Source organism: Zalophus californianus, chromosome 7, assembly GCF_009762305.2.
Source record: "Zalophus californianus isolate mZalCal1 chromosome 7, mZalCal1.pri.v2, whole genome shotgun sequence".
NCBI classification, from domain to species: domain Eukaryota; kingdom Metazoa; phylum Chordata; class Mammalia; order Carnivora; family Otariidae; genus Zalophus; species Zalophus californianus.
This window is the reverse complement of record NC_045601.1, coordinates 43,494,705-43,507,163: the sequence shown is the minus strand read 5'-3', so window position 1 is coordinate 43,507,163 and position 12,459 is coordinate 43,494,705. Positions and strand designations below refer to the sequence as shown.

The 12,459-nt window shown below is 38.6% G+C and overlaps 1 protein-coding gene across 3 annotated transcripts in view; it reads right to left on the bottom strand.

Annotated features, from left to right (window-relative positions):
• MAN1A1 (mannosidase alpha class 1A member 1) overlaps positions 1-12,459 on the bottom strand; it is a 164,229-nt gene that overhangs the window by 59,376 nt on the left and 92,394 nt on the right. For all 3 annotated transcript variants that reach the window (XM_027601261.1, XM_027601262.2, XM_027601260.2), the window contains exon 6: positions 9,543-9,637. In XM_027601261.1, the coding sequence (XP_027457062.1) occupies positions 9,543-9,637 (95 nt within the window). The remainder of the gene's footprint in view (positions 1-9,542; positions 9,638-12,459) is intronic.

The following is a 12,459-nucleotide window of genomic DNA, read 5'->3' as shown; positions in this document are numbered from 1 at the left end:
CATGACATGACAAAGAAGGAAAGTAAGATCTAATTAATAATGCTAAACTCCGATTGACATTTCCAGGATAAAAGGGCAACATGAGCATTCATATAAAGTCTTCCTAAAACTAGGTCTGTTACTAAAAATCAAATAAAGAAAAGCTAGCAAATCTCTACCTTACAGATGAAGAGAATTTGTCATGATTGCTAAATCACCAAATTGCGTTGCCTGTACTCATGCCCAGCTGCACATTAATTTCCAAATTAGTAAATTACAATTAATTCTTATTATTGCTCCATCACTTTTCTCTTTCTAGTTAATAAAAGAGACTGCAATCAATTATTGCTCACTCCATTTTTTAGAGCAGATCAACTACTACTATTACTGCATGAGCAGGAAATATGGAGTGGTTAATGTACACACTGAGATTGGAAAGCCTTTAAAAACTATTGCCTGTAGTATAAATACTTTATATTGACATTCCAATTCCCAAAGATTCATGTAGTTAGTTGAATATTTAAATGATTAACAATAATAAGGGTTGAGAAAGGGCTTTGACACCTAGGCTGATTTCCAAACATCTAATCAAACGATTTCATAAACTTTCAAATTAAACTTTATTAATCAAATATTTGAAAGGTTTGCCCCACACTAAAAACATGAGCCTGGTCTTGAGATTAATCACAGGAAAAATTGATTGCTGCTTCATTAAAAACCCAGGATAGCAAGCTCCTTGAAAAGATTATTCCACTGCTGACCTGTAAAGGCATTGTATGAGTTATGTGTTCTGACTTGTTCCTAATTTAAGTCCTGTACACAGAATACATTTCAAATTGCCACGTCTGATTTGCCACCGATTGTGTGAATACAGTGAACAAAGCTGAATCTGTAAAATACTAGTTCTGCGCCTTTGAAAAACTTAAGATGAAAGCCATTTTGAGTTTGTTGCATTCAAATAACTATAATCGTCCTTAAAATTGTCCTGGTGAGTTAACTGCTTAACCAGTGGGGATGCTGTGGGGGAGAGCAGTGGTCATATTTAACAATCCAGTACGTGGGTTTTGTACCAAGGATCTATCTGCCAAAAACTGAAGAGTGAAGGACTCTTAACAGACTTCCCACACACCACAAATCATTTTTTAAGGGATTTAAGCAGTCCTCTTGGGATAGATTGTCTCTCAGTTGCCTCCATGTCACCTCTGATAAATTTCTGCACTTTAATTACTCATATGCTGTAATTCAGCCTTAAATGTAGGTACTCAAGGAAATGCAGAAAAAAAAATTTCAGCATTGAATCCGTGGTTGAATAGAACCATGGCACTTTACAGCATTCACGTGTCAATTTTCTGCCATCGCCCTACTGGAAGCCCAGCTGAAGCGGTCTGTGGCAGATGGGAATTCATGAAGCAAGACGGTGGGGTGGTGCACAGAAGTCATGAGGACCGTGCAAGCCTGTGTTCAAAGACGGATGTGGTCTGCCCCTTCCTCCAGGGAATTAAAAGACACTGAAAATCTCATTTACCTGGGTATGAACTTCAGTTATGGCCAGAGGAGTGGGAAGAAATGGAAGAGTTCAGGCACCGTGCACCGTGAGGTTCTTCAAATTCTTACTGCCTGACAATGTATGACTAAGAAGCAGCAAAGCATCCTTTGTTCAGAACTGCTTAAGTCTCAATAAAGGAGGATATACACAAAGTACATTTAAATTAAGTGCTGCTATCCTTATTGTCCACTGGGAATACATAAAGGCCATTAGTTTGGTCAAGCTCCTGCATGCTTGGCATAGATGTAGTGATCTGAAGCTTGGTGAGAGAATTAAATGATCCAGAAGAAGCCTAGGTTCCCTCCTCCTCTCCGGATGGGAGGGTGATCACAGCCTCTTTTCTCTGGCTCTGGAACGCCCTCAGGTATGGGCCCGGTCACCAGCGGCTTAAAATAAAGTTGCTCCGCCCGAGCTACAGGAATGGCTTTTCCAGAAATGGCTCTTAGCTTTCTAAGTTACCCCGAAGTCCTTAATTAAAATGCCTTTTTTTCCCCCTCCCCCTATGCTAAAATGGACCAACATTTGCTTTCTAGTCTTACTGGATTAAAAAAAGAATAGTGCAAGGGGAAAAGAGACTATGTCAACTCTTGTTGGGCACTTAATGTCTGGAATTAGCTGCTTTTCAGAAGAAGCAACAAACTGCTTAGAGTTAAGTGAAAATGTTGGATAACTATTAACAAAACTAAATTAGTCATAGACACAGAAACCCTCACAGTCCTCCCCCCTCCCTCTGCCTGAGGACGTTTGGAGTTGGGGGCCTCACTGAGCAGCTCTGAGATTTAAGAATCTACATGGTTCTGATGGCTCATTTCTTATATTACAATGGTCTCAAAGTGTGGTCCTCGGACCAGGAGCATCAGTTTCTGCATCAGCTGGGATCCAGTGAGAAATGCAGATTATGGAGCCATACCAAAAACCTGTCCAATCACGAACTCTGTGGATGGAGCCCAGCAATATGTGTTTGTAACAAACCCTCTAGGCAATTCTTACATACTCTAAAATTTGAGAACTACTGTTCTATTAAAGTTGGATATTTTCAAACCAGTTTTCTAATATTTTTATATTTCAATGTTAAATTGACCATCAATGCGCAGGGAAACGTTTTCAAAGGTAATCAAGAAGAGAAATGAAGCTGGACTCCTCAGGATATACATACTAGACTTAAAGCAGTGAGTCTCAGCCCCAGCTGAGTACTGGAATGGCTGAAGAGGCTTGAAATATGCCAGGACCTTATTCCAAGCCAAATGAAACAGACTGGGGGAGAGGAAGGCAGCAATAATAGACACTTTTAAATGCCCTAGTTATTCTAAGCACTGGAAAGATTGAGAATCACTGACAGAAAGTAACCACAGCAGTTGGACCCTCAATAGAAGCTGGGCAGCCTAAGAAGTAGGAAAGAGGGCCATGTGAATGTTTACAGCAAAAATATACACTTATTTTCACAGACAAGGTTTGTGCCATATTAATTGAACACGAGCTAATATGTGGGACTTGGGAAAAGAACAATGCATTTCATTGCCTCGCACTCCTCTTAAATCTTATGGATGGAGCAGTCCTTATTTCTAGAGGAGATAATTCACCAATAAACATAATTTTAGAGAGAAAACTGAATTTTGACCCTATAGGCTAATTCAAAACTAGTCTAAAAAATAATAAATGTTTGAGTATGGAGCCAGAGTCCTACATGTACTACATTGAGACATTTTCTCCACACTTCCCAGCTGGTTCTACCAATACCATTTCTCTTCCTGACCTTGAAAATCGGACTTGAAAATGGGTTAGAGGCATTGAATGGCTTAAAAACTGCCATAAAGAGGCATCAAAACCAAATAAGCTTTAACTACATATTATTTTATCATATGTGTGTATATGATATGTACACCTACACACCCCCACATAATTTTATAATGAAAATTGAGAACAAGACCATAAATTAATAATTTCAATTTACATTTATTTCATATCACTTTAAAACGATAAATCTCCTCTTACAATTAATTCATTAGATTTCCACAAAACCTTCTGAGATCATCAGGATAAGTATGATTATTGCTATTATTTTAGTTTAATTTATCAGAAGACAAACTCAGTTTAATGAAATTATCCAAGATCAAGAGCTATACTGACAATGTTAATAAATAGCAGCTTTAACTATGTTACTAATATATAATGTCTGATATTAATAACTTTGTACATGTCTGTATTAAAACCTTAAAATACAGTTATTACTATTTCCAGAAATGTGTAAGTGGCCAAAAGAATTAAAACAGATAAAAGAGGGAAACCCAATTTAATAAAAGATTCAATCAGAAAAAGTAGAAACAGAGTAGGTTAGCTTAAGATGCTTGGAGAGACTGGAACTTCTTTCTTTCCTAGAGTTGGTTGGACTTCTCTTTGAATTCCTAACAGGTCCATACAACATACAAATAAAAGACAGTATAAGACACAGCCCTGATTTTACACTCAGGCTGTATCACTTCTGCAGAACCTTTTTTAGCATAACTAACTGCTATTTTGCTTCAGAGTATTTGCAAATCATTAAATGAGTTTGCTCATGCTAAAAAATGTGTTTCTTGGTTTTTTAAATCTTATTCTTATGATGTTAAAGTATGAAATTGTATCCTGCTTTATCTTAAGATTTGATAAATTTAATAATGTGGACATCTATATTTCAACGGGCAAATAAAACACCAGGAGATATATGGAAAATATTTAAAAAATATTTATCCTAATTAGACTGTCTTTCATAACTTGTGTCTATTAAAACCAACTATAATTAATACTTAAGCATTTTACACCACCAACATAAAATGCAATAGAGGGGCTACTGCTTTTTGTTATAATGTACACAGTACATGCTTCACACAGGATAATCTTTCACTATTAGAAAAACTTAAGCTATGTACTATTCTTAATTAAGGTCCCATTTCAGTTAAAGTAAAGCAATTTGCAACTTAATTATAATAATACAAATTGCAATGTAACTAATGATATAGTGTGTATTTGTGTTGGTAATCAGAGTAGTCAGTAAATAAGGCTTTACAAAGCAGGAAATAAAAACAGGTGAGGGAGTTGTGCTCATTCATCACCTTGCTGACTAATGAGAGCTGGAACGGAGATCAGTCACTTCCAGCAGATTCCTTGATGTGCGCCACCAAAACGCATGCTGTAGACACTTTCACTAACCTAATAAAACCACCAGGCAAGTGTCGCCAAGTGTCAGTTTAGAAAAATCCACAAAGAGAAACAAGTGATAAAACAGAATATAGCTAAAACTAACTCATTTATCAAAAAGGCAGAATAATTATTAGGAATGCCCAGACTGTATGCCCTGTGATAGAAATGAATAATGGGAACATTAACTCTATTATTTTAAATTAAGAACACACTGGAGAACACCCCAAATCTAATAAGTTAACTCTACCTAGGCTTGAATTACATCCAGGAATATGGAAATGGTAAAATGCTTGATTTTACAAACCACAGAGGTGATTTTTCTACTGTAGGGTGCAGGAAAAGAATGCAGAGGGCCTCCTGTTCACAGTAATAATAAGATCAGACATCAAATTTTGACATTTTCACATTAGAGAAATTGAGTTCCACCAAAATTCTAATCTATAAAAAGGCAATGCTTTCCTTTTAGCAGAGGTGTGATATAACTTATGCATCTTCATTCTACTATCGTATTCCTGAAGCCGGTATGTTAGTTGAATCAGGTCCAGGGTGTAACACTAGGTATCTGTTCAAATTACCACTTGCTATTAAATCACAATTCCGATTAACTTACAACTTACTACAGCAGCTCTCGAATTAAGATTACAGATGTAGCGAAAGAGATAATTATATATATTTTTTTCTGAATAGATTTTGGGACAGAATTCCTAATGTAGCGTACGAGTAAATTATTTAGATTCTCTGCTATTCTCAGTTTGTACAAATGCTGAAATCCAATTTGGCTTATTGGTGTTTTGGCTCCAAATGCATCAACCTCCCCAATTCAAACTACTGCTTGCTTTAAATTCAACTTGGGGAGTACTTATTATCTCTCCTTGGCACAGAACATCTTACATTTGTCAATTACATGAGTGAGTGTGTAATATAGTAACATATAAAATATACATTCTGCTTTACCAACCAGGATGTGACTACCCTGAGGGAAAGACCATGTCTGTTATCTTTTTAAATAAAGTGGAGAGAAACAGAAAATCTTTCCCAGGACCTAGCACAGAAACTTCACAGCAGGGACTAAAATAAATGTTTATTTCTTACAAAGAAAAGGTAAAGAAACAGTTATCTTCAGGCAATAATCTGAATACTAGGCAGATGTGAATAGATAACACCCACAAAGTTCACATTTTTTGTTAACATATAGGTGTTGGCAAAGAGCAGCATCCATATTTTCAAAATTGAGAGGAAAGAGAACTATGTTATTACCAATAGCATATTCTATACTACTCCCATTGTAATTATTGCCAAAATTTTCAAAGCCAGTCAACAGTGAGTATGTAGCTCTTCTAAAAAGCATCCTCAAGCACTTTATTCTTATGGGCATCATTCCACAGACACTCCCTTATTCTGAGAAGATAATTAAGAAAATATGCTTTTGTCAGACATATTTTTTCTTCTCTCTTTGGAAAATTCTACTGGTGACAGTCTTCAAAAAATGAGAAAAGAAGCTCCATGCCCGCTGTCTCTTATCCTCTGGCCCATACTGTAAAAATACAGATATTCAGAGGAAACAGCGTGGATGTGCATGTTGACAGGAACAGCACATCCTGAAATGCAGTTATTGCAGATCAAATAGGAAACTCTGTCTTCTTTTCCTAAAGGATATTCTTTAAGGTGATAAATAAATCTCACAGCTGGAGGGAGAATGGATTCAAAGGGACATAAGGAATTTTAGTGAATTGCTGGTACCATTAATTTTGCCATAGCTGCTTCTCTGAATTTGGGTAAGTCACTGTGATTTAGTAAATGGGCCTGAGAATGGATAAAATATATAATAAAAAATTCATACAGATAGCCAGGAAGAAATGAGAAGTGTTCCCATCAGCTGTCAAAGGGTCACCTAATTTCCTCCAGTTTGACATGAAAACATTAGAGGATACAAAAATAAAATGGCACATTAATTTTTACCATATACAACTGTCCTGCAATTCTTGGAATTAAAAAATTCTAATGTAAAATACTGTAAATCCAAATAAGTTTTATAAAAAAACATAATGCCCCACTTAATGAGTTTCCAAGAGGTATGGATATGAAAGGGTAACAGGACTCAGTATTTACGAGTTTTGAGAAGTGTTCCTTTATGTGCTGAAACATATCTCCCCCGTACACTAAGGGTAGATTTAACTAAGGAAAAATCCTCTCGGCTGTTAGAAGTAAACAGTAAGTAAAATTAAATAGGCTTTAGAATAATCTAATTTCTGACGCTTATTTTAAGAGAGGCTAGAACTAACTGGATGATATCAGCACCTTACAATAATTGGCTGAACTTTTGCAAGATGTAGGTGTATACCTGTCTCTGCTAGTTTTGGTAGGGCCTCATTTAATTTCATTAGCTTCCAGGAAGCAATAGGCCCTAGCTCCACAGAATCTTAGAGTAGAAGGTTGGAGTGATCGTTCACTCCAGTATTTTAAACTTGGGGTTCTCAGGTTCTAGGTGGGCTCCAACAGTTCTGTCAGCTTTGGGAAACTGTGTAAAAATATGCATACTCAGGAATGTGCATTTTATGAGGAGAGGGCCATGTTTCATCAGAATTTCAAAGTGGCCTATAAACCTGTAAAGGTTCACAAAATAACTACTGAATGAAGTAGCTTAACTGCACTTTACAAATAATCCTGGGGATGGAGATGATCTCTCTGAAGACACCCAGAGTAGCTGTAAAATACCTAGAACCAGGTCTCCTGTTAACCACCTAGCTCAGTGTATTATTATGCCCATATCATTCTTCTCAGAGGGTAAGGAGGAAGAAAAAGAGTGTTAAACGTGCACAGTGTTTTCATAAGCAGGTCTTATTTCAGGTAGCAGAGTTGCTTCTAGGTCAGAATACTATCTATAAATACGAAGTCCAAAGATATGGAAGGTTATTATAGGTGATATACCTGAGCCAAATAAAAAACTCGCGGATCTCAAACAAAGACCACACTGTCTCCAGGCCTAGCACAGACTAACTCTTGCTTTAAGTCCCTGCAGCGTATGTTACCACCTTCAGGGTAACAGAGAAAACCACAGGACCCCAATAGGGAAAAACGGATCCTGAGATATCACATCATATAATAGAGAACTACCTCAAGTTAACATGGCTTAGTTATGTGGTCTCTCCCTGTCTCATTGCTCAACGACACCCCTGCCCCAACCCCGGCCCCCCCCACACACTTATTATACACAGTACACAGGTACGGGGTGATTTCAAGGTATAGAAATGTAACATACAAATGAAAACAAAGCATGACATTTAACTGATTTATTAACCAAATAAGTAATTTCATGATTATTTAAGATTAATTTTAGGAAAGAAAGTTACTAAAATAAATAATTAAGAATAAATGTGCAGGGCGCCTGGGTGGCTCAGTTGGTCAAAAGCGGCTGCCTTCGGCTCAGGTCATAATCCCAGGGTCCTGGGATCGAGCCCCGCATCGGGCTCCCTGCTCAGTGGGGAGCCTGCTTCTCCCTCTCCCTGCCTCTCTGCCTACTTGTTCTCTCTCTGTATCTCTCTGCCAAATAACAAATAAAATCTTTAAAAAAAAAAAGAATAAATGTGCATTAATCCTGCCAAACCACCCTGTACATCCTCTTGGTATTTCTAAACCAAGAAAGCTGTTAAATTTGTGTCTATGCAGGGAGCAACTCAGTGGCTCAAATGGTTGAGCATCTGCCTTCTGCTCAGGTAGTGGTCCCTGGGTCCTGGGATCGAGTCCCACATCAGGCTCCTGACTCAGCGGGGAGCCTGCTTCCCCCTCTCCCTCTGCCTCTCCCCCTGCTCATGTACTCTCTCTCTGTCTCTGTCTCAAATGAATAAATAAAATCTTTAAAAAAAATTTGTGTCTATGCATCAATGTGTGTATTTTACTGTATTTACATACAGTATGATGTTAGGCAAATTAATTTCTCTGCAACACAAGTTCCTTATTAGTTTCCATTAGTAAAATGGAGATAACAACAGTATCGACCTTATTGGGTTATTGTGGGGTTGAATGTGGTGATACATGCACAGAGCCTAGAACAAAGCTTCATATTTTATCATGATAAATCATCATCATCATCATCATCATCATCATCATCACCACAAGGAGGTACATAAACAATTACTTACAGGGAAGAAGGAGTTAAAAAGGAGGCTTAAGATAAAACTGTTTATTGACAAAATGTTCAAGCTGTCATGAAAATTCAAACTACCCCCTGGGAAAATACCAGAAAGTCTGTTTAGCCTAGGTTTACTTGCAGCAAAATTCCCATGGACTTGGCTTAACAGGATTCTCCACCCCAATGGCATGAGAAGGTCAGGTTTATCTGGGTCAGCAGGGCAGTTCCCTTCCCTTCTTTACAACTGTGGGCAGGGCAGCCCAGGTGCTCCCTGTGTCTGTCACACCAGCTCCTTACATGGGAGACCTGGTCAAGGTTCTGGCTCTGCAGTATCTCTGCCAGCAGCTTAACCGAAGTAAGTGCTCTTAGGAATTGGATTCTTTGGAAGTGAAATGCTTTGATGACAATTTTAAAGATAATGGGATGCTCTTGGTATTTTCAGAGAAACACAATGCAACATCACCATGAAATAGTGAAAACCTCAAATCACGTTTGGCTTGGATGACTCTGCTGGGGTCATGCTATCCTATGACAGGAACCCATCTAAGGCTGAGGAACACTGGAAAACGTATAGCTTCCAACACAAGGACAGATGCCAAGACTGCCAATGGTATTGGTCACTGACATCGTGCAAGAAACTATCCATCCAGTTAGACCACAATATTGCATATTCCAACTTCAAAAATATGCTGTTAAAATGAAGAGTTTTACCTTTTTAAATTCAGCAATGCCCAAGGTATTCCAGAGGGAGTATGAAATGCAGGTAGCAATTTTACCCCAAGTTCCACTGCTTTCTTTCGAAATATCTGAAAAGTTAAACAGTTATGTAAGCTACTGTTGTAAGCAAAACAAACGGTATTATACTACCATCTCACATTTGGCACTTATCTACTTTAAAATTTTCTTCATATGAAAAAAATAAAAGTTTCTCAAATTAACAGAATTACCTAGCAAAGCAAGAATGGTCTAGGGGCCATCATGCTGTGGGGGAGTTCATTACCAATCTTGGTTGCACAACTAGAATCATGTTGGGAGATCTGAATAATGCTGATGTCTGGGTTATACCCCTGAGACTCTAAATTCTATGGGTTGGGGCTTCCAGATTAGAATTTTTTAAAGCACCACAGGTGATGGCAGGTGATTCCAAAATGCAAGCCAGGGGGAGAATCACTGCTGTCCTGGGCTGAAAATTGGGAGAACTGGTCCTGTTCCAACTTCACTTATTTACTAGGGTACAGAGAAAGGAGAAGTTTTAAGAAGACATATTATTATAAGTAACCTCTATGTCCCCTCAACGCTTTGCGGTTTTAACTTCCTCTGATGTTAAGTGTAGGTGAAATGGAAGATACAAAGTGAAATTAGGTACAAATTACGCCGAGAATGTATAAGGAAGATAATATATGCACATAAATATCTAGAATGTAGATAAAATGAGAACTGGTGATAAAATCACCTGGGAGTTCTGATGAGCTCAGTAAGGCTGCGCGGTGGAGAGTGCATTTGGATGAGGACTGTGTGCAGCATGTCAGGGGCTAGTGATACTAGAGATTGGAGCGGGAAGTGGGGGAGGCATCCCTGGAGGCATCAGTGTAAACACAGACACAGGCAAGAGGGGGCACGTAGAAGAAATGGAATAGGTCAGCTTGCCTGACCAAAAAAGGAAGGATTACTGGTAACAAGGTCGGACATACATAGCATGGGCCCAAATCATGGAAGGTCATAAATCTAAGGCTAAGAATTTTACTCCGTTCAAATGGGAAAGATTGAAGGTTTTTAAGCAGCCAGTTCACTTGAGCAGATTGTGCTTCAAGAAGAGTAATTAGGGGCGCCTGGGTGGCTCAGTTGGTTAAGCGACTGCCTTCGACTCAGGTCATGATCCTGGAGTCCCTGGATCGAGTCCCGCATCGGGCTCCCCGCTCAGCGGGGAATCTGCTTCTCCCTCTGACCCTCCCCCGTCTCATGTGCTCTCTCTCTCTCATTCTCTGTCTCAAATAAATAAAATCTTTAAAAAAAAAAAGAAGAGTAATTAGATGACATCCATTCACAGTCCCATTGAAGGAAGACCTGCTACTGCTTTCCCTGTGGCAGTTGAGGCAGCAAGCAGGTGCCTTGCCCCTCCTCCTTCTTCTACTGTAGGACTGAGCATGGTGCACTGGGAACTCGACTATTTCCACTTGCCTCTTCCTTAAATAATGGAGATGTGAGAAAGGCTGGGGAGACCCTGAAAAGCATGGAAAATGGAAACAAAGTCCTCTCCCAGCCAATGGGAAAGCATTCCTTAAACCCACTGTCAAAGAAGTCTTGTGTAGCTTCTCTAGAGGAAAGGGTTCTAGTCCGTAACTCCTGCTCTAAGTAAGCCCTGAGACTCCCCACAGACAAATCCAGGCACTTGGGCTTCCAGACTGAACACACTCCGGTAATGCCAATGTTGATGCTACTTCAGAAACCCTACTCTTTTACATTCTCTCATCTCTTAATGAAAATTAAGAAAGTAATGAGTTTTCATGTAAATTTTTGGTTGACAATTTAGATAAACTAACATTCCTGGTAAACAAATAAGGAACAGACATTTATAGTATAGAGAAAGCACTAGAAAACAGAGGTACCATTTTTTCCCATTCTCTTTAAACTGGACAATTTTCCCATTTCAACAACAGTATATGGAAGGAGAGGAGAAAGAAAAAAATAGATCAAAAGATATATTCTTCCCTTTCTCTGCCTTACCCTAGAGAATTCCAAGTTCTCTTCTACTGAAAGTGACTATCCAATCACAGCCCAGCCATCTGTTGACTTCCTAGTTTCCACTTTTTAAACTGTTAATTAATTAACTCCTTTTCAAGAAACTTACATAAGATGGAAGTCAAACGATGCAATTAAAATACCATCGTGGATATTATAACCATATGGCGTGGGAGGTTAAAGATGCAGGCTTTGAAAAACACAATGCCTATGTTTGAATCTCAGTTCCAACTTTTTCAGATTGGGTAATCTTGGACAAATTCTTACTCTCTGTGCTAAGCTCCCTCATCTATAAAGTGGGGATAACCACAGCATTTGCTATTTTAAAGGTTGTGGAGGGGAATCCGTTTTTATATTGAAAGACCTTAGGACATGTAGTCATCACATTAAAAGGCTAGTTGTATCATGGGGATAATGATAGCAGTATTTCCCTAAGAACTTTTCCTATTTACTGCCTGAAATTCTTGTCTTGGCTTTTATCCCACTGCTGTTTTGGTACCTTCTACTCAGGTTGTGGGGTGTGTGTGTGTGTGTGTGTGTGTGTGTGTGTGTGTGTACGTGTACTGTGACCCCATTACACATATTCTTATCACAAGCATTCATTCTCGAGAGCTAAGTCCTCAGTTCTCATCACCTGTTTGCGTTTCTTAATTTGACTTTCCATGTTAGCTCTAGTCTGTACTTCTACTTGTGTGCTCACATCACAATTTGGGTGTCCTGCTGTCGTCTGAAACTTAACATGTCCAAGATGAAATAATCACTTAATATTCCAGGCAAACTTGCCCAGTTCCATCACTGACACTGTTTGGCCAGTCCCTGGGGCTCGAGAGAGAGCAGGCATTTTGACTACTGATTTATCACTCTTTAGTCATCAATATTGTGTCAATAT